The sequence below is a fragment of the Dipodomys merriami genome, unplaced genomic scaffold (genome assembly GCF_024711535.1).
Source record: "Dipodomys merriami isolate MVZ:Mamm:240054 unplaced genomic scaffold, mDipMer1.0.p SCAF_20, whole genome shotgun sequence".
NCBI classification, from domain to species: Eukaryota; Metazoa; Chordata; class Mammalia; order Rodentia; family Heteromyidae; genus Dipodomys; species Dipodomys merriami.
In genome coordinates, this window is record NW_027203382.1 from 21,525,225 (window position 1) to 21,547,853 (window position 22,629).

The 22,629-nt window shown below is 45.2% G+C and overlaps 1 protein-coding gene across 3 annotated transcripts in view; it reads right to left on the reverse strand.

The window, feature by feature from the left end:
* Positions 1–255: 255 nt before the first annotated feature.
* Positions 256–22,629, reverse strand: part of LOC138832928 (thrombospondin-4-like) — an 84,323-nt gene continuing 61,949 nt past the window's right edge. For all 3 annotated transcript variants that reach the window (XM_070031191.1, XM_070031189.1, XM_070031190.1), the window contains 16 exons: positions 22,294–22,496; positions 20,520–20,657; positions 18,041–18,109; positions 16,915–17,067; positions 12,313–12,417; positions 11,996–12,103; positions 11,105–11,264; positions 9,525–9,643; positions 8,492–8,544; positions 6,660–6,853; positions 5,309–5,487; positions 4,553–4,601; positions 4,265–4,461; positions 3,473–3,645; positions 982–1,121; positions 256–482 (listed from right to left, as the gene is read on the reverse strand). In XM_070031191.1, coding sequence (XP_069887292.1) covers positions 421–482; positions 982–1,121; positions 3,473–3,645; positions 4,265–4,461; positions 4,553–4,601; positions 5,309–5,487; positions 6,660–6,853; positions 8,492–8,544; positions 9,525–9,643; positions 11,105–11,264; positions 11,996–12,103; positions 12,313–12,417; positions 16,915–17,067; positions 18,041–18,109; positions 20,520–20,657; positions 22,294–22,496 — 2,102 coding nt within the window. In that variant the 3' untranslated portion in view covers positions 256–420. The remainder of the gene's footprint in view (positions 483–981; positions 1,122–3,472; positions 3,646–4,264; positions 4,462–4,552; positions 4,602–5,308; positions 5,488–6,659; positions 6,854–8,491; positions 8,545–9,524; positions 9,644–11,104; positions 11,265–11,995; positions 12,104–12,312; positions 12,418–16,914; positions 17,068–18,040; positions 18,110–20,519; positions 20,658–22,293; positions 22,497–22,629) is intronic.

Genomic DNA, 22,629 nt, shown 5'->3' on the forward strand with positions numbered 1-22,629 from the left:
GTTTTCCCAGGGAAAGTGCCCTTGGGGACGTGTTTCTGGGACATCCCTCCTTAGAAAGAGGAAGACATGGAAGCCAGCACAGACCTGTCAGGTGTGAAGCTAGTTAATATGACCACAGGTAAGACCCTTACCTGGGTCTTCAAGTGCACAGACTGCTCACTTGAGAAGACTGGCTTACCCTGTCCAGCCCTTAGAAAACCACCTATGCCATGGAAGCCTGAGCCATATGGAGACGACTTCGGAGTGTCACGCTGGTTAGAAACGATCTCTTCTCCTTTATTTCCACATTTGTATAAAAAAAAAGTTTTGATATATTTGGGTTGGTGAAAGAAAGCTACAGTTTATACAAGGAAAATGATAGAATGTTAAAAATATATGGTTTTAGTATTTAGGAAATCAGTGGTGAATTGCTTTCATAGTTTAATTATCCAAGCGATCGAAATTCTGGGTTTGAAACTCCTGGAAGTCCTCTGGGATGGTGTCTGCAACAGAAAGGGGGCACAAGGCGTATGGTTAGTAAGGATTCTTTGACCCAGGAATTCTGGCCATCGCATGCTACGCAAGCCCTGTAGGGGGCGCTGTCTGCCTGCCCAAGAGGCCCTGCAAGGCCCACAGCCATTTTTTGTTTCAGGCTGCTTTGCAAATTGTTGGATTTAAGCCAGGTAGTGCACAGAGACCTAAAGAAAATCAGCAAGCAGCGTGGCTTTTCAGTCTGTGAGCCACATGAAAATAAAGGTGCCTGTAAATTAAACCTCCGTTTCTTCCACACCCTAACCATGCAGTTAAATTCAGTTAAGTCTGAATTTCCACATCTGTAAAAGAGGTAACCTGAGGTCTACTTTTTAATCTGTTACACAGAGATGATCAGGTTTTAATGAGCATATGAGTTATGGCCATTGGGGCAGAAAGTATGTTATAGAAATAAGGTAGTGTTGTTTGATGCTAATAATAATATTGTTCAGTATTAAGAGTATATATTACCATTGCAGCGATACTTGAGGTTGGACCAGATGATGTTTTCTTGAGAGAAGCAGAAAACGCCAAGTCGGCCTCCACGCATGGTGGTGTCTATTGTGACCCCAGAATCAGCCACCAACTCAGAGCCTTCATAAAATCGCACTCTGCAGACAATACAGGTAGAGTAGGTCTCTGTGAAATCTACCCAAGGGGGAAGAGCTCATGGCGAGACCAGGGTGAGGGTCCCACTTCCTACTTATACCTTTGCCTTTCTACTCTGAGTCCTACTGACCAGAACTGGGCTGTAGATGATCCCTCCTCCCTTTGCAACAGGAAGATCCTGAGGGGAGGACCTGTGTGTGCATGTCTGTGTAACTTGCCTTTCAAACAGTCTACGATGATGCTAGGCACCTAGTAAATGTGATAGATGCTTGCTGCTGAATTGAAAAGAAATAGCCTGGGGCTGGGAAGGTGGCTCAGTGGTAGAGTGCTTGCCTTGCATGCCTGAAGCCCTGGGTTTGATTCCTCAGCACCACATAAGCAAAAAGAAAAAAGCTGGAAGTGGCTCTGTGGCTCAAGTGGTAGGGTGCTAGCCTTGAGCTGAAGAGCTGAGGGACAGCGCCCAGAGCTCAGGCCCCACAACTGGAAATTAAAAAAAAGAAATAGCCTGTTTTGTCACAGGTGAGGGACTTTGTGACTTGTTTTGGGAGTTAACTTGTGTGGATATCATGTTTAACGCTTCAATTTTTTCTTGAGTCTGGTTTATATTACTTGGAGTGACCATGATTCTCAACAGGAGTCAACCCTTTAGACCTCTGGAGGGGCTTTTTTGGTTGCCCTAGTGGCACTGAGTGACATAAATCAGGGTCACTAGATGCATTGCAGTGCTTTGGAGAGAATAACCAGAGCTCATCCCATACCCTGAATACATTTGTAGTTTCCTCTAGACACATGGGAAAGTGAACAGCCTGTTTCTACCGTGTGGGGCTGAATTCCTTTTGACCACCACAATGTAAATGATTTTAATGTAAATGGATTTTTCCAGGATAAATTGGAAATCTACTGGCTCCCCTGTTTAGCTTTAAAATTAAGAGTTGTTCACCGTTTTAGAATTTCATGTCACCATTGACAACACCATTGTGATATTTAAGTCATTGACATAGCAATCTGTAGTTAAATGTCACCTTTACCATGTGGCTGTTTCATTTTGTCATCGGTGTGTTGTGCCTCCAAATTAACATTATCTTGTTGCATATTGACTTATTCTTTCTCATCTATTGTTAGGGCTCAGATTTTTTTTCTAAAATTATATACATAGGTAGATGACTGTTTTGGTAATCTCACTTGGGGGCAGAGAGGAGGAGGCATTTCAAAATACTTTTCATTTAAAAAGGGTAATTGGGCTTAATAGGGTTGAGAGCATGATCAGAATATATTTCTTACTTTGTAGTAAACAGAGTACATTGGACATAATGCTACGAAGAAGAGAATATGAATTATCCCTCAGACTTTCTGGTTCCACTAAGCTGCTTCTCTAGCTTGGGAAGGCGAGTACAATTCAAAACCTCCCTCTGGCATGAGTGTGCATCTCTTAGTGAGGAGTGATGCAGCGCTAAGCAATGGAGACTAGTTAAAGCCCAGTCCTATAAAGAAATCAGGCAGTTCACATTGGCCTATGCAATGGACAGTTTTTGCTGTGCATGGTCTGTGCCAGGCATTGTATTGGCACTGAGGATATCAAGATTAAAAAAAGACACAGGTGTAGCTGGGTGCTGGCGGCTCACACCTGTAATCTTAGCTACTCAAGAAGCTGAGATCTAAGGACCAAGGTTCAAAACCTTGGACAGCAAAGTCTATGACTCCTATCTCCATTTAACCACTAAAAGGCCAGAAGTGGAGGTGGGACTCAAGTTGTAGAATACTAGTGTTGATTAAAAGAAAAAAAAAAGCTAAGGGACAGTGCCCATGTCCTGAGTTCAAGCCCCAGGACTGAGGAGGCGGGTGGGGGGGACAACAAAAGTAAACAGACCCACAGGTGCTATTCTCATGGCTTTCATGACTCAGTAGTGAAAATAGACTGGAAGGGCTCAGTGTCAGCATGAATCATGAAACAGGAAGTGATTACACAGGGTCCAGAAGAGTCTTCGGAGGGTGTGGGTGGCATTGCAGCAGCGCTCCCCTCCTCGTGTCCCCCCTCCTACCCGTCAGCAGGTAACACTATCAGCCTTCCTTAAGATCCTGGCCCAAGCTTACCACTATTCAAGTCCATCAACGCCCCAAGGCTGCTTCCCACTCAAGCACCCTCACTTCCCGCTTGGCCCTTCTGATGAACGTGCCAGCTGAGGCTAGTAGTGTCTTCCCCTCACTTCTTTTCTGGGAGCCCCGGCCTGAGATTATGGGTGTCCTGGTCCATTCCTGAGGACTCTCTGAAATCAGGACTGCTCAGAGAAATGAAGCTCTGGGCTAGAGAGAGGGAGTGTGTGCTTAGTTCCAAGAGAGGAAGGGCCTGGCCTACCTGATGTAGCCCACTTGGGGCCTGTGCTGCAGGAACCAGCGGTAGGACACCTTGTCTTTCCAGCCCACGTTCCTGGAGTCCTTCCACAGCAGCCGGACTTGGTCACTGGTGTCCCCTGTGTGCCACAGGGAGTTCCGGAGATGCTCCCCGGGGCCTGTCTTGGACTTCACTGCCTGGAGGAGGGCGCAAGCGAGGTGTTAGAACAGGACACACAGCCCACCCTTCCTTCCCCGAGGTGACAAGGTGGTGGCGAGTTCACTATTATGATAAGCCACCTAGGACCAGGCTGAAAGCCTAAAACTTGAATGCCATGTCTATAGAGGGGACCCCAGATCCCAAGAACTGAGCAGTGAACAATGCTATGCCCCCCCCACTCCACATTTTTCCTCCCATGCTTCTGGGGCTCCCTACATTTGCCCAATGAGAGGTCCCACCTCATGCCTTCATGCTACAGTTGATCTTCTGTCCTAGCAGGTGACCCCAAATTCCTGTACACAGTTGGGCTCTTTAGTGACAGACATTAACCAGTTTTCAACACTGTGTCTGAAGCATACCCCCAACGTTCCAATATCCTTCACTCACTAAGGTCAAGATTCCTACTAGGAGAGCTGTCTAGAGACTGGTACAAAGGAACAAAGGCAAAGTCACTGGGCTTGGCCCTCTTCTTCCCTGACTTGCACATCAGCATGGATGCATCTGTTTCTTAGATTAAATGGCATTTGGGAGAACTTAGAACTTAGGGGATGAAGGGCCTAGAAGAAAGGGAGATGAGGGCCTTCGAACCATCGATACCTTGAGCTGAATGCCAGGCTCTGCAACAGCTCGGAACGGTGTGGCTTGCCAGTATGTCTGCTCTGTCTGCTTCCACATGACCACGTAGAAGCTGGAGCTATCTTGGTAACCAAAGATAAAGCCTGCATAGTCATCATCTGTCTGCGTATTTACGTGGAAGGTGCCTTCAAAGTCAACACCATTAAACGCAGTGTACCCTGCAGAGACAGGTAAGGTTAGAACACAAGGCAAGCCACATTAGCCGCTGGCACAACCCTACAGGATCTGTAGCTGAGTCCCTGCACGTACCCACTGCCAGGCCAGGATCACTGTTCATGGTCTGCACGATCTCCATACCCTGTGGGAAGAGTTGATGGGGTTAAGAACAGTCCTGAAAAGGACCAAGCAAAATTGGGGAAGCCCAAAACCTCAGACACAACGAGTCTATCTAAGTACTACTATCTAAGTAGTTTCCCTATCTTGTTTTATGCTTCATGTACTAGAAAAAAAAAAAAACCAGTGGTGAGGTTTGAATAAAGCTTGAGCTATCATTTTTGCTGATTGTCACTTAAACTGATTCAATAAATCCTAACCTGGGGACTATAGCACACACACACACACACACACACACACACACACACACACACACACACACACACACACACACACACACACACACACACACACACACATCTCTGATAAGCAAAATTTGCTCTGTTACTCTGGAAAGTCTACTAAACCTCTCTGTGCTGTTCTTCATTACCTACACAATAAGGGGACTTGCAGGAGGCAATCTGTTGTCTGTTTTAGAAGTCAGGGATGTGGTTCCAAACCCAATTGTCGAAGACACTTACTGCAGTGCCACCATTAGCAAGTATTAAAGCTTCCTAAGACTTCATTTCACCATCCTGGATGTGGCAGAATGCAAGTTCTTTGTCTCAGGGCTACTGGGACAAATTGAGTGCCACCTGGCTGGTAGTCAGCAGCCTAGCCTGGTGCTTCCCTCCAGCAGATGGGCCTCGGTTAGAGACAAAGCAGAGCTGCTGCCAACCCTGAGACACTCACCTGGTTGAGGACCACCCAATTGGGGTCGATCTGGGCATCCCCTTCGGGATCCAGGACTACGGTCTGGTAGGCCCGGAAGTCTGTCAGGGTGATCTCGGCGTTCTCCGGGCAGACATCAATCCGATCAATGACGTGATCCTGGTCGAAGTCACTCTCACAGATGTCTCCCACCCCATCCCCTGAGTGGTGAGAAAAGGGACAGGAGCTCACTAATGCCCACCTTTCCTTCCTGAGTAGATGGGGCTGTGCAGGAGAGACAGGAAAAGCCCAAGCCCCGACCCCAGGGCCCGTGATTTCCATCATTGTTGGGGAGGAGCCCTGGGGTGGGTCTTCCTGAGCTATGCTGTGCCCCATTCTGAAGCCCTCATGATGAGGGACCCTGCCAGCCCTCAGGGGACACTCAGAGTTTCTTTTTTCTTTCTCCTGTCATGGGCCTTTGGGCCTGGACACGTTCCCTAAGCTCTTTTTGTTCAAGGCTAGTATTTTACCACTTCAGCTACAGCCATTTCTGGCTTTTCCTGTGATTAATTGGAGATAGGAGTCTCATGGCCTTTCCTGCCTGGGCTGGCTTCAGACTGTAATCCTCAGATCTCAGCCTCTTGAATAGCTAGGATTACAGGCGTGAGCCACGGGCATCTGACCACTCTGAGTTTCTTATAACACCAATTGAGCAGCTGGCCTCTAATTTGTTCCCAGAAAGTTCTTATTACATGCAGTTGGGTTCTAAGTGGTGGGTCTTAAGCCATAAAGTAGAAAGCTTATCATATCAAAGATGAGCTGTTAGTGGCCTGTAGGCTAAATCTAATCCACAGTGTGTTTTGTTCAGCTAATATAAATTTGAACGATTGGAATCTGCATCAGTGTGAATGCACCCTCTCTCCAGCTCACCATTGGTCCCCTCCACTCCCTGCCTTCTCATATCTGCCTGGGAGTACACAGTACCTTCCCTGCCTGGCCCTGCAGGCCCCTGGGTTGGTGAACCCAGTGGATGCCATTTTCACTGTGTCCTCTCTGTCTAGCTCCCAGTGGAAGTGAGCAAAGACTGTGAAGCTGATCTCCAGGCTCCTTGGGGACTGAGCTGTACTATGTGGCTGTATCCTGTTGTGTGTGTGTTCTCATCTCTGGCTGCTTAGAAAGATGCAAAGTTGAGACGCTTTACTTGAATTGGAGATGGTTGTCTCTCAGAAGTCTACTGGCCAAGCTGCAAGCTGCAGCTACACAGAGAAGCTGGGTTTGAAGCAGCAGATGATGGGAGCTACGAATGCTGGAAAAGCTCTGTGTCCTCAGGGTCCTGTGGAGGTGTCATTTACATGTGTGGCTGGAAGGGAGCCTGGATTCTGAGTCTACTTACTGTTGCTATCCTCCTGAGCTGGGTTGGGGACCAGCCGGCAATTGTCTGGGCCAGGGGGCACCACATCTGGGATGCCATCATTGTCATCATCGTCATCACACTCATCACCAATTCCATCCTTATCAGTGTCCAGTTGGGAACTGTTAATGACGGTGGGGCAGTTGTCTGTGCTGTCCTGGTGGCCATCTCCATCACTGAAGACGAGAGAACATATAGTCAGGAGTGTCTTTTTTTTTTTTTTAAATCAGACCCAGGAGGGTCATTTGCTTTGATAAACGGATAAGACTTTTGGGTCTCAGAGACAATTTTCCCACTTTCCCAACCTCTTAAAATAAGCAACCATGTCTTATTCAAGAAGATAAGAGACTGTTTCTATGATTTGTGACGGAGCTTCCTGACCATCCCTGGGCACTGCTAGATGACACCACCTCAGAGGGCATGTGAAGGGCACAGGGCAAGAGACAGTGGAGCCAGCCTCCCTGTGGGGACCCCGGCTCAGCCACTGAAAGGATGGCTCAGAGTGTTCCATCTCTGCCCACCTGATTCTTACTCTCCCTCTTCTTTTTATTTGATATTGGTATTGTTTGAATTCAGGGGTTCAAGCTGGCCCTGACTTTTCTTCTTTCTAGCTTGATAGGCCACTGATGGTGAGCCTGCTTTGTCCCTTAGAAGATTCTTGGAGTCTACTGAGACCACTTTTGGCAACTTGGGAAAAAAATGGCTATTCCTTTTACCCTACTCCATCTGCATCCTGTCTTGTCCTGGGAACTGTCCCTGCATTCTCTAGGAGAGGATGCAGGAGGAAAACTAGGGGCCAGTATATACCCGTCAGACCCCATTATTTGGGTAGAAGGGGCCTGAAGAAACTGAGGCCAGCTCAGACAAGCAGAATACTGCAGCTCAAATGGCAGAACTGTGTAGTATAGCGAGGCTGCTTTTTTAGGCAAATATCCAGAGTCTGGTAGGATAGGCTATTTTAGAAAATTTCATATATGTTTATTAGTACAGAATGACCAGCAACAGGGAATATTCTTGATGTACATCATTTGGGTAGTTGTCAGTGTGCCAGTCCCAACTTCCTCTCTGCAATGCAAAGAGCCATCCATCTTAGCCTCCAGCCCGCACTGCCCCTCCTGTACAAGGACGGCAATTATAATGAACACAGCCTCCATTTTCTCCATGTCACCCGAGGGCCAGCATTACATGGGGAGCTTTCCTTACATTATCCCGAATCTTCCCTATAATCTGCAAGATGCATTTCATCGTATCTACTTTGTTGGACAAAAAAAAATGCCAGAGATTCTTAAGAGACAGGATATGTTTAAGTTCATTTAACTGGTAAGCATGGCAAGCAAGGACATGGAGCACAAAGGAGATGGGACTTCCTAAGAGCTGTCCTTGAGCAAGGTTGCGTGGAGAACTGAGTCTAGGACCCATGGATCGGGAGAGAAGCCATGCCTCTCCCGCTTTGCTTTGGGATCCTTGCCTTGCCATCCCTGTCCCAACCACCGGATTCTAAGAATTCCCCAAGGAGAATAGCTGGCTTGTAAGAGTTGTATATCCAGTGTCACACTCTAGAGCCTATTGGCTAGACTGCTTCTCCTTTAAGACAGCTTAGCTGCTGGACTGTCTAGCAGCCCATTTGGATATAACCACCCCATACTACATTTTCAGAGGCGTATGATGGCCTTGACCAAGGAAGAGCAACTGCCCTATCAGTAGTTGAATTCACCCAGAGATCCTAAAGGAAGGCATCTTCAGAAAGCTCTGACACTGAAAGCTCTCTTTAGATGTTTGTACCTGCTTCTCTGCAGCTGGGAGATGTGTCTTACCTGTCCTGATTAGTGTCACAGGAGTCCCCAACCAGATCATTATCCACATCAGACTGCAAAGAGAACACAACATGTTATTTATCCTTGGGCTTGCATGTACAGAATGTTCCAGAGAAGGCAGAGCTGGCCCATCTTCGCTGGATTTCAGGAATTATTTCTCTGGGACTCAGGAGGTATAAAACTGCAAAAGGACAACACCATATTGGTGTAGGCAAAATGCTGAATTTTCAAAAAAGCCTTCTAAATATCAAGCTTCGTCGAGGGACTGCCTACACACCAGATGAGCTGCTTGGAAAGGGTGCTGGGGCAGCACGGCGGCAGGTGGAGACGTGGTACTCTGGCACGAGTTGGAAGGGAGCCAACCGCAGCCTGAGGGACAATGAAAATTGACTTTGTTTGCTTCTGCATTTTGGATTTGAGTCAAAATGGGAAGTGAGTCACCGAGGGCAATAACGATTCTCCTCTCTCAGGGCCTCAGAAACAAATGGCACCTCATGCCCAATGATCCAAACAGGGAGGGGATGAGAGGGAAAACTGAACGCGTCACTGACGGACCTTAATCTGACCTATCCATACACAGGCTGTGGGTTTGGGACCAGAGAGACATGTGATTAGGCTCCCAGTGGTTCCTTACCATGTTCTACTTTCCTTAAAAAAAACAACAACCACAGGGGCATCATTCAGCCCATGTTACTAATGCCATTGATGCTCTACAGCTGTGAGCTGGAGCTCCAAGGGGTTCAGAAATCCCCATCCAGCCTCTGATAGCTGCAGACCATCATGCTCAGGCCAGGTATATTATTTCCCCACCTGTGCTTTATTTACTTATGGTAAAGGTGATGTACAGAGGGGTTTACAGTTGCGTAAGTCAGGTAATGAGTACCTTTCTTTTTTGTGCTTTCCATATAGGAAAGTAGCACCACTGAAGAACTGGCCAACAGGCTCCTCTGTGCATGACTCCACATTGGTCTTAAAGGAGTGTTTGCACAAAGGAGTTCAGCCCAGAGTTTGACTTCCCCTGTGTCCTACTGACCTGGTTTGGGTTGCTGATATCAGGACAACTGTCACAGGCATCCCCCACACCATCACCATCCTTGTCTCGCTGGTCCCGATTGGGAACTTTGGGGCAATTGTCCAAAATGTTTTTTATTCCTGCAAGAGAAGAATGCTCCCTTGGGTCAAGGGGATGTCACAGATAGGAATGGGATACAGTGGTTTTTTAGCTGCTCTAGAGTCCAGGCTCTGGAGTTAGTACCTTCTGCTGGGCCATGGACTCACTACGGCTCTACCTTTCTCAGCAGTTACCTGGAGGCTATTTCAAAGGAAGGGTATTGGAAGACTTAAAATGAATGGCTCTCCAAAGCAATTAACACTTCAATTTATCCTAGATGTCAAGGGCTGTGACAGTAACTAGAGATGGGGCCATGGTGACTAGGTAGGCTAGCACTAGAGAGGGGAATGTCTGGACCATAACTGAGAAACAAGGGCTCTGGGAAATATTGTGTTGACGCCATACCCCATTGGAATCTTCTCATCCTCCCTTTGCATTCAATCAGGTCGTGTTGGTAGCTTGGAATCAAGGATGATGGGGAGAAGGAGTATTGTGGAAACCAATTGGGGCTTTCTTCGGGATGTTTCACTGAACTGGTTTGCTGGGTATTTGCTGGATTGGGGCCATCAGTTGTGTTCACAGATGTTGAGATCATCTTTTAGGGATGTATGGATGTTCGTGTGTGTGTGTGTGTGTGTGTGTGTGTGTGTGTGTGTGTGTGTGTGTGTGTGTGTGTATGTGTGTAATAGTTAGAATTTTTCTCCAGATAGTCCTCTATGATGTGATATGAATGTCAGAAACTCTCAAATTCTGGGCCATGCTTAAATGATAGCTGTCCATGGGATTCATCCAGAAATAAATATCCTCCCTCAGCTCCCATGGGGCCTCAGGGCTGGCAAGCTCCAGGAGCTGCCCCTCACCTGGATCTCACAGGAAGTCTCAGTGGGGGGGTCTCTGAAGCTGAGCACTCCTGCTTGTACATCTCTACTCAGAACAGGCAGGATATGACCACACCTCCCTGGGACTGCCTAGCTCTCAGCAGAAACCTGCCTCCAAGGGGTAGCCCTGGCCCTGATCAAAGCTCATCTCCCTCGTCTTGGATCACAAAGGGTATTGAGGACTGGAAAGAGGAATGGCCTGGGAAGGCAGATGCTCTGCAAAAACACCACCATGCCATCACACTGCTGAAAGGGATGCTAACAGAGTGTCTGGAAATGGTACAGAGTCCCAGAAACATCGGGGTTATTAAACAGGACTATGTACTGTCTTCTTCCATAGGAACAAGCCAAATACAGGCCAAAGTGAATCACTGCACAGTTCTGTTTCTACATTTGACAGAGGACACAGAAAAGGGGACAACTTTGGGGGGAGAGGAGTAGTTGAGGAGGTGGGAGGGAAGGGATGGTAGGGGAAACACAAAGGAGGGGGTAACAATGTTCAATAGGAAATGGACTCATTACCCTACTCATGTAACTGTAACCCCTCTGTAGTATCTTTACAATAAAAACTTAAAAAAAGAAAAGGGGCAAATAAATCCCCGGGGAAGACAGCGAAGCACCCACCATCCCCGTCCATGTCATCGTCGCAGGCGTCTCCTTTGCCGTCCCCATCAGTGTCTCTCTGGTCGTTATTGAGGACAGTCCTGCAGTTGTCACAGGCATCCCCAAAGATGTCTTTGTCGCTGTTCCTTTGGTCCACATTGTGGGTCAGGACACAATTATCCTGAAAAAAGAGGCAGTGGGACACTTATGCAGACTTCTACTGCATTCATCCCCCCACTGTTACGAATGGTCAGAGCTTTGGTAACTACATCTGTCAGGTGTGTGTGTGTGTGTGTGTGTGTGTGTGTGTGTGTGTGTGTGTGTGTGTGTGTGTGTGTGTGTGTGTATGTGTGTATATGTGTGTGTGTGTGTGTGTGTGCCCCTATATATACATATATACATAGTATGTATATGCATGTATATGCATATATATACACACTTTTTGGCCCAGCTTGCTTTGAACTGCAGTCTTCAGATGTTAATCTCTTGAGTAGTTAGGATTGCAAGCATGAGCCAAAGGTACCTGGCTGTCAGTTGTATATTTTATTTGACCATTGCAGGACTTGGACTCAGACCTTGGGCACTGTCCCTGAGCTCTTTTGCTTAAGGTTAGTGCTCTACCACTTTGAGCCAAGCACCACTTTTGGTTTTCTGGTGGTTAATTCGAGATAAGAGTCTCACAGCCTTTCCTGTGCAGGCTGGCTTCAGCCTCCTGAGTAGCTAGGATTACAGGAGTGAGCCACTAGCACCCGGCTCAGCTGTACGTTTGTGAATCTTATAGGCGAATGAATTGCAGTGTGGGGACACAGGCATGGAGATAACATTTGGGATGATTAACAGTTCACTTCATGGGCTTTCCTCCACAGTCCTGGCATGTGGCATTTTTGCAGGCCCTCCCCACAAAGCAGGTACCTGTTCATTTAGGATCCCATCTCCATCAGCATCCTCATCGCAAGCATCTCCAATGCCATCTCCATCTGCATCTTCCTGGCCGGAGTTCGGTACATACTTGCAGTTATCCTACATGGGAAACAGGTCCATGACATCCTGTATATTTGTCTCATTTCAAAAACTATTCCTGCTCCCCAAACTGATGGTGGCTGCCTGGCTTTAATGCAGCTCTTAAAAATATAATTTAAGTGGGATGTGCGAAACCTCTACTTCCTGTAAGATATAGGTTTTGAAAGGCCTCAGCCTTTGTGTACTTTTCCCCTGCTTGTCCTCCTTACCTTTTTGCAGTTCCTGGCAGAGCATGGAAGTTCTTCATCAGGGTAACTGTCAATGTCCACGTCCTTTCCGCAGACATAACCATCACCAGCCCAACCAACTCCACACTGTGAAAAGAAAGCCCATTAGAGCCCTGGAAAGCTGAGGCTGGCATTGGGGAAGGTGATCCACAGGACCTCTGCTTCACTATGAGCATCTTCTTGGGAAAGGCCTGGAGCCCAATAGTCTAGTCAAGTGGGATTTAAGAACGATTTAATGGACTGAGTGAGGTGGTTGACACCTCAGTCCCAGTTACGCAGAAGGCATACATACGAGAATCATGATCTAAGATAGCTGAGGCAGAAACTCGAGAGTCTATCTGAAAACTAACCTAAAGTATAAAGGCTAAGTGACATGTCACTTGTTAGTAGTGTAGTTAAACTAGGTAAGGCACCCAAACTTATAAGGTCCTGACTTCAAACCAGAGTATCAGATCAGAAACAGAAACAAATAGCCAGGTGTTGGTGGCTCATGCCTGTAATTCTAGCTCCTCAAGCTGAGGATTGCAGTTCAAAACCAGAATGGGCAGGAAAGTTCATGGCACTCTTCTCTCCAATTAATCACTAAAAAGATGGAAGTGGAGTTGAAGCTCGAATAGTGGAGCATCATCACTGAGCAAAAATGCTAAGGGACAGCCCTGGAACTGGCATGAACGATGAACAAAGAAACTATTGAATTTTCATTGGTTCCTAATTCAAAATGCTTAAAGGGAGATGGATAGAAAAATGGGTTGTCGCACCTGTGCCTAAGGCGACCAAGCAACCCACTGTCATCTAGAGCATCAGAGACAGTCTACAGAAACCATCAGCGCACTATATATTACGTCTGCTATCAATTGATACCACACATTTATATGTATATACTGGTCTGTACCTTAAAAAACTTATCTTGGAGCTCTTTTTGTATTTTTTTTTCTGGTCCTGGGGCTTGAACTCAAGTCCTATGAACTGTCTCTGAGCTTCTTTTGCTCAAGGCTAGATTCTATCACTTGAGCCACAGTGCCACTTCCTCTTTTCATATTAGTTCATATAGACCATGGTTTCTAACACTTTTCCTATTTCTCACAATCCTTTTATAGATAATTCTGGTGCATTTGTCAATCTACATGTGTGCTAGTTTCATTGCCAGGAATTCCTGGTTCAGAGAGTTATCTGTATTTGTAATTTTGGGTTATGGTCCAAGTATTCTTCATCTGATTGTCCAGTTTATGGCCACTCCTCTCCTTTTTCTTTGTTGTTGTTTGTATTGTTTTGAGACTGAGAATTACTGGAGCTCAGGCTAGTCTCAAACTTATAATTCTCCTGGCTCAGCCCCACAAGTGCTGGGATTTTAGGCATGCACCCACCATGCCCACTTATGTGTCATCTTGCATCATAATTGTATATCTGAATTGAACAGTGGATTAATTTCCACTAAAGAAAGAATCTTCCAAAGTACTTAGTCTCCATTCATACTCTTTTCTTCTAGCTGAAGATGGTCGTATGCATGCAGTACTAGATCTCTTTACCACCCCCTCCCTGGAGATGTCCAAATCCTAGACTTTGGGAATGGATTGTAGGAACTTTCTTCTGTACAAGGGCCCACTGCGGGCTTAATATGAGTCCACCTCAGGTTGTGGCTACTCTGTGGCTACCCACAGCAGTTGAGAGCAAGCATGTACTAACAGCAGAATAAGTGTGAGAATAGCAGCTGTTCTAAATTGGATTTTCTGTTTTTGGTTGTGAGCCTTGAACTCAGGGCTTGGGTGTTGCTCCTGAGCTCTTTTGCTTTAGGGTAGTTCTCTATCACTTTGAGCCACAGCACCACTTCCAGTTTTTGAGTAGTTAATTGGAGATAAGAGTCTCATGGGGACTTTTCTGCCTGGGCTGGCTTTGAACTGTGATCCTCAGATCTCAGCCTCCTGGGTAGTTAGGGTTACAGGCATAAGCCATCAGCACCCAGCTAAACTGGATTCTTTACTACCTTTGTATTTGTGCTTACAATGATGTTTTCAGGTCATCATTCCCCTATTTTGCAGAAGAATCAAGTAATCTAAGCCTGGGTCAGTGTCTTGACCAGGCTCTCAGAACTGGGAAATGTGACATTCTTTCTGTCCCTTGACTTTCGGTACCTGATTGACTTTGGCCACTTCCATGTGGCTAATGTGCGCTTTTGATTTTCCCTCTGATAATCCATATCCACAGTGGCCTACTGAAAGGGCAACTGATACGTCATGGAGAAAGGAAACCCTTTCAGAAGAGTGTTTGGAGGGTCTGAAAATGAGCCCATGCTCAGGGTGGGCTCTCCACGAGGGAACAGGCCAGATAGGAGAAGGAAGAGGGGGGAATGGACACACACACACACACACACACACACACACACACACACACACACACACACACACAAGAATCATAAATGCAAAGGGAAGAAAAGTCAAACTGGGACAGGAGAGAAGATGGAAAGAATTTGAGAAAGACAGAGCCAAGGGGAAAAGCCACGTGAGCCTGTGAAATGTCCTGGCCTCTAATCACAGTAAGGTGCGTTCAGACTGGCCACTTCCTTGCCTGTCATCTGTGCTCCCTCTGCAGCCAGAATTAGAAAGCAGGGCTGGGAACAGAGCCCTCCCTTGCCCCAGCACCCCCTGCCCGCTCAGTGGTTTCGGCAGCACCTTTGCAGGGCCTGGATAGTTCAGTGGTGGGTTCTGGCTCCTGACTCATTTTAATGAGGAAAAAAAATTTCCTCTAGGAACAAATACATTTTTAATGAGACATTTTCTGGCAGATTAAATTATTTTAGTAGTCACACCGAGTTTATTAATCTTTTGCCATCTGTCATTGTGCCTTATTAGAAATTCAAAAGCATATTAAGAGACCCATCACCCATCCTCTTAGGGGAGTTATCAATTTGTTCACAGAAAATGAGGATTTAAGTACAGTTATGTACTTGGTTTTAATGAATACTTTTTTTAAAAATAAACACACCCAACTAACAAGAATTAAGGACATTGTGGGGTTTCTCCCCTCTGACACAGCACATTCCTTCAACCTGACCTTATTTCCGAATATTAGTACTGCCAGGAAAGACTGATTTTATTATATTTATTTTTTCTGTTTATTTTTGACTTTTCTTATTATTCCCATATGAAAAGTAATATACTTGCTGTAGAAAAGTTTCCAGGCAAGAAGGAAACCTAAATTTGAAGTATATATATAAAAAAGAGGGCTGGGCACTGGTAGCTCATACTTATAATCCTAGCTACTCAGGAGGCTTGAGATCTGCAACCCTGACAGGAAAGTCCATGAGACTCTTATCCCCAATAAACTACTCAGAAAAAGCTGGTAAGGCATAGCCTTGAGCACAGAGAAGCTGAGAGACAGGGTCCAGGCCCCAAACTCAAGCCCTAGGATCAGCGGGAGAGAGTGGGGGGGGGGCGGGGGGAGGGAGAGAGACAGAGACAGAGACAGAGAGAGAGAGACAGAGACAGAGACAGAAACAGAGGCAGAGGCAGAGGCAGAGGCAGAGACAGAGACAGAGACAGAGAGCCAGACAAATAACACAGACAGACAGACTAAGACAGAGACAGCAAAAGGAAGCTAGGCATGATGATGCATGCCTGTATTCTGAACATGCCTGTATTCTCAACTTAGAAGGTGGGGGCAGGGAGACCATGAGTTTAAGGTCAGCCCAAAGATAGTGAGTTCCTATCTCAAAAAACACATATAAACAGAAGGGTTGGGGATATAGCTCAAGTGGTAGAGAGCTAGTCTAGCCTGCACAATGCCCTAGGTTCAATTCCCAGCACTCCCTTGCCCCACACACCACACACAGGGGGGGATTCTAGAATCTACCACTGTAACTGAAGGGCCACCAGCTGCCCTAGAAGTGAGGAGGAAGTGAGCATCTGACGTCAGCTCACACATCAGTGCCCCTGATCCTCCTGGGACTTGGTAATGATGATGCCAAGGCCTTGCTCTGCACAGAGGGTCCAGCTTAGTTCAGACCCGCTGTCAGCTCATCTGGCTCAGATAGGCTCTAGGGATAGGAATATATAGAAGACTGGCCACACTCTTCCTCTGAGAGGAATACAAAAAATAGTGCTGTCACCTTCTTCCTACTACCTGCAGGAGACAGGTCTCTGAGTGTTTACCAGAGCCCATCGCCTCCTAGTTCTGCACTGTGACTCACCCCTAGGAGTGCTAGGCCTGATTGACACAGGATGTTGTAAGGGTCAGGACAGGTAGAAATGACGTGGATAGGGCAGGGGGCAATATGGTGGCTCCATCCCTACCCTGCTGCTGGCTCTATGGACCTTTCACCAGAGGTGGCTGGAAGTTGGGGTCCTATCATCCAAGCTAGCCTAAAGGATGGGGTGTTGCCACATGGCCAAGAAGGAGGAAAAAAGCAACTCAAGGTCAGAGGGCCATCAAACAGCTCCCCACAGAGCCGGGTGCCCGCTGACGCTACTTTCTGCCCCCACTCTGATTGCAGCATTTTCATTTTGCAGCACCTTGATCCTGAAGCAAGTTGAAATGGGAAGACTGTTTAAAATAGAGAAGGTAAAACGATCAAGTAAGCACATCACTTACCACACATGTCACATCCCCCTGCCTCTCTTCAATGCATTGTGCATTCACACTACAAGGGTTCAGTTCTGGATTTCTGCAGTTTCTTTCTGTTTTGCATCCTCTTGTCTGATCACCAGTGTACCCAGGTTTGCACGGCCCACAGCGATAAGATCCCTATAAAGGACCAAGATAAAACTATGAGTCAGGAGCTCACAGTGGCTGTGAGCCTAGAGCTGTTGTTTATTTTCCAATATACTCAGGGATGTCCTCAGCGATGCCAGGGTTGAGTGAAGCTCAGGCCTACCTCTCTGCTTACGTGCTTGTCTTACAAGATCATGTGCATGTTGATCAACCCATCATTAGACTGGATTCTGTGGCCAGCCATGGGCACAATAAAGGACAGACTTGAACACAAGTGTGTGTGTGTGTGTGTGTGTGTGTGTGTGTGTGTGTGTGTGTGTACACATATTTTCAACGTGTTTCTATTTTGTGTGTGTGTGGGGGTACTAGGGCTTCAAATCAAGTTCTCTCTATCTCTCCCTTGGCTTTTTCATTTAAGGCTGGCACTCGACCACTTAAGCCACAGCTCTACTTCTAACTTTTGCTGGTTAATTGAAGAAAGAGTCTCATAGACTTTTCTGCTTGTGCAGGCTTCAAACTGGGACCTTCAGATTTCAGCCTCCTGAGTAACTAGGAATACAGGTGTGAGCCACCAGCGCCCAGCAGGACTTTAATTTAATACAATTGCTTTTCAAAAGTTTTATGAAAATAAAGGATAATATTTGGGAATTGTATAGTCACTGAACACTGATCTGTTAATATAAACTAACAAAGTCCTTATATTTTTAAGGTACAAGGATAATATTTTATTGAATAAATAGTTATCTAACAGCACCATATTTCAATCTTCATAGAAAATACAATTCAAACTCAACATCTACAAAATTAGTCTTACATAAAAATTACTTGTGAAGTTACCCTTATAGTGAATGCATGTACAACCACACACTTTTGTCCTAATTCTGCCCACGTGTCCAGTGTCCCATGCATTTATGTTTGATGTGTGTTTGGGGTTCTGACCTTCAAGCACACACTTGTTTCAGTGTCAGACTCTGTGTTCATAGGAAGAGCCGTAGGAACTACTCACCAACGTATTAATACAGATAGAATTGAGAACACATGCTCCATTGCGACACTCATCCACATCGGTGCACACCTAGACAAAAGAGTGTAAAGAAGCTTTAGGGAGAGAGACCTGTGGCATAGACAGAGATGCACATAAGACATCTCTGTGTGAGTGAAGACAGAATTTCAGGTAGGATGTTGACTTGGGGTTGTTTAAGCCATCTGTGGGCATTTGTAGCATCTATGAGTAATCTAATTGCAAATGGACTTCATAGAATTTAAAGTAGCTCAGAAAAGACAACTTGTACAACTCACCTCCATAGCATTTTTAGTCAGTACAGGATTTATTATTTTTATCCTTTTATGAGACTCAGTGTTACTTCCTTGGAGAATTCTTCAATTCTGGAAAATTCTCTGCTTCTCTTCACTTTTATTATTTGTATTCCTTTTAAACTACCCTTAGACAAATATATATATATATATATATATATATATATATATATATATATATATATATTTTTTTTTTGGTTCGGTTGTGAGGCCTGAACTCTGGGCCTGGGTGCTGTCCCTCAGCTCTTCAGCTCAAGGATAGCACTCTACCACTTGAGCCACAGCACCACTTCTGGCTTTTTTCTTTTTGCTTATGTGGTGCTAAGGAATTGGACCCAGAGCCTCATGCATGCAAGGCAAACGTTCTACCACTGAGCCACCTTCCCAGCCCAGGACAAATAATTTTATTTTCATTACCATCCTCATTTGCCCTCCTGTTTATTTTTTCATATCTTTATTTTTCTGTGCTGTGTTCTCAAAGCATTCCTGAGGCTCATCGCTCAGCCTACGCACTCCTAGTTTGCTAGGTCGAATTTGTTTCACCACTTGTTGATCAGTAATTATTTTTCATTGATAAAAGTTTTATCAATGCTATTCAAATTTGTTTGGTTTTCTCACAATACTCAATTCTTTAATTATGATTATCCATTCCTTTTTTATCCATTTGTCCATTTAAGGTTAAACATTTCATGATTTGTCATAGTAGTTTCTTCATATGAATTGCTATTTATGAACCTATCCTTGTACCCTGACTTTTTGCATGGGCATTCCATTGTCCTTGCATTTCTTTGACTTTAGCCAGGGCATTTGGAGCTTTACTGCTTCAGTACTGGTTTTTTATGCTAATATTTTGGCATGTCTTTCTGCACTGTGTGTGTTAATACTGATTAGAAGCTCATAACTGTGTAAGGTATTAACTTGGTACTTTGCTTTGTGATAGGAAATTTTCATTTTTGCCAACTATGTCCTGAGGCTGAAGTCAAACTCCCTTGCATCTTAGAGATAGTAAAGTGTTTTTTTTTTTTTTGTCATTTCAATGTAACGAAGACAGTAATTCTCCGAGGCCTCTGGCTTTAGGCAGGCATGCTGTCTTTCTAAAGCTCCAGCACTGCATTTGCTATATCCAAGAAAGTGTTAAAACACCCATGCTCTTGCCACCTCTCAGCTTCAATTCATAGTACTAGCTTTTCTTCTTTGTTTCTAGAAGCCGCACCATTTCCTTTCATTTCTTTTGACCTTTGATAATGCATTAAAATTTGTCATCACATTTTAGCAAACTGGCTCCCTCTATTTCAGTTTGGTCTGCCATATTGCTGGGAATCAAGAGCATATATCAAGCCCAGTAAATTTCATGTTGTCTATTTTTCTTGGTTTAGTCAGTCTTGGAAATTTTGTCATTGGAAGAGAAGAAGAAAAACTTGAGGTCATTGGTCCCTGTCATTTCTCTGTGTCTAGCTTGACTCCTTTTTCTAGTATAAAAATGGTGCCCTCTACAACCCTTTGATAGGTAGTGAGGAAATAATGAACCCTTGGCCTTCTTCAAAGCTAATAATTTCCCTAAGGTAGTCAGATTTATTTATAGACCAACCATTTTAAAGGGCTGAAAACATCAAAAAGAATTTCACAGTCAGTCAGTTAAATAATGACCAGGATATAGTAGAACATTTGGAAATAAATGGAGACTGTCATGAAGTACTCAGATGCTTTATGGCAATTTATAGCTTATATAAGGAAAAAGGTTTCCTTGGGGGATTATCTCTCTACTCTTGAAATCCTCTCATTTCTGAAATGGCTTCTGATTGGCAACAACATCTCTGTAAAAGGGACCTAATTTTTCAAAGCTTTTATTTGTTTTCCTGGTTCTCAACCTAATCTGCAGGACAAAATGTCCGAAGGCTCCCAGCAAAAGAAGTCTGAAATCATGCCATATACCTAGTGTTACCCATTTACTGTTTTTCTAGCAACACTCTATTATCCCAGCTTTCACAGCTACTTCTTTTCTAGACTTTATAAACATAGATCCTCAGAAATGCCTTGAAATTTCACAATTCACTCATTGTATACCCAAGCACTGGCTGCTGAAGGAGAGAGATGAAGGGGTCTGTTGAAGAGCTGGGAAATTGTTCGGATAAGATAGAAAATTAATAAAGAGCAGAAGAACTTCAGCCTACCTGCTTATTTGACTTAGCATAGTTGATCCCGACCCCCTGCACCATGGGCCCTGTGAAGCCCACTGGGCAGGTGTCACATCGGAAGCCAGGAGCCAAGTTCACACAGCGTACACCTGGGTAGCAGGGATGGTATTTACACTGAAAAAAAAAATTAGTCTTTAACCACATGAGGAAAACACTCTTGAACTTTCCCCTATCTATTTGCAGATGCATGCATATATATATATATATTCAGTTTGTTTGTTTAAGGCTATCATTCTTATCACCTGAGCCACTTTCAGCTTTTTGCGGGTGAATTGGAGATAAGAATCTCATGGACTTTCCTGGCTGCACTGGCTTTGAACCATGATCCTCAGATGTCAGCCTCCTGAGTAGCTAGAATTTAGGCACCAGCTCTAGCCCTGGCTGAGGATTGCCTTTTAATAGACTTTGCTGTATTATAGAACAATAGCACATCAAAGTCAAAAGGATACTTACTTTTAATTTACCTTCTAATGTAGTAAGCTCCCCTGTGTTTTAATTTGGTTAATATATCCCTGGGAAAGTCCCATGCCTCTGGACCACCTGTCAACTTGTTTCTAGGTGACTACCAAAGCATCAGAGAGCCAACTCCTCCCATGGAAGACCTTGAGAAAACAGGAGGCTTCTTCAGTAAGACATGAGTCTCTGCCTTTGTCTGTGCCTCCTTCATGCCCTGTCCAACTCATAGCTATTCCAAGGCCCCTGCAGCCTGTGAGATAGGTTCCTACACTTACAAAAATTCAAACACCAACTTTAACTAATGTAAAAAAATGACCACTTCCTGTTCTTTCAAAAAGGAGAAAAATCCCAGCACACAGATAAAAGACAGATGCATTTTTGTGAAATACATGCAGATGACTCTTCGACTGAAGGATTACTAGACACTATTTTTTTTAGACAGAGTCTGGCTATGTAGCCCAGGCTGGTCCCAAGCTCATGATCCTCCTGACATCCCCAGAGCTGGGATTAATACTAGGGATGATCTTAATTAGTAATCAGCTGAGTGTCACTATGAGGCTGCAGGAACCTTGGCTATGGCTAGTCTCAGGTTCCTACATGCCCTCCTCCCCTCCACTTCTTTTATCCTTCCTCTGGTTGCTGGGACCCAGAAGCATGTTTTGGTGGCAACTTTGTTATCTGCTATGGATACAGCTTTGTGATCAGACTAGTGACTAGATAACCATGATCTTGACACATTTCCCATTCTGAGGCTCTGCCCAGAGATCATGCAGCCTGTATTGGCTATATGTGTTCTTATTGGCCCATTCTTGGCCACTTTTGTGCTACTCACAGGCTAAAGTCCTCCTCAACAGATCTTGCTGGTGTGAGATTTCCTCTGCTCTTCTGTTTTAAGAAGCTTGAAGAAAGCTATTCAAATTTCCAAAATATACCCTTGCACAGATCCTCCCCTTCCACCCTTTCAAAGACAGAGGAAAAGCAAATTTCTAATACAGATTGAAAAAAAAAAAACCAACAATGAAGATGTTGCTACAATCACAGCACTGGAGCAACAAGGACTGGTAGAAATGTTAAAAATTTTTAAAAAGAGGAGAGTAGCAAACATGGCCACATCTGTGTGTCACACCTCCTTTACTCATTGGGTCTCAGTGTCTCCAAAGCTTCAAAAAGAGGGACTTTTTTCATGGATTCTGGAGAATGACCGAAGCCATCCCTCAGTCATTAGCCTGGTTTCCGGTTCCGTTCAGGACATGGCAGCTCTAGGGAGCCTCTACCCTGTGCACCTGAATGTTACCTCATCAACATCAGAGCAGACGATGCCATTGCCTGTGTAGCCCTCAGGGCAGGGCCCACACTGGAAGCCATCTCTAGTGTCGGTACATCGGACACCTCGGAAACATGGGTTGGAGTCACATCGCCGTGGAGGCCGAGTTGGAGGTGCTGGGGGTGCTGGGGGCACCAGTGTGTTTGGGGTGGGAGACTGAAAGCTGAGAGGACCTAAGGGGAAATAAAACCCCAACAATCCGTATTCATCGCTAGGGAATTCAAAGGATATAAAATGAAGTACTGTTTCCCCATGAACTTTTCTTCCTTTCCTTCCAATGGTGCAGAGCTGCAGCCCTGTGGCCTC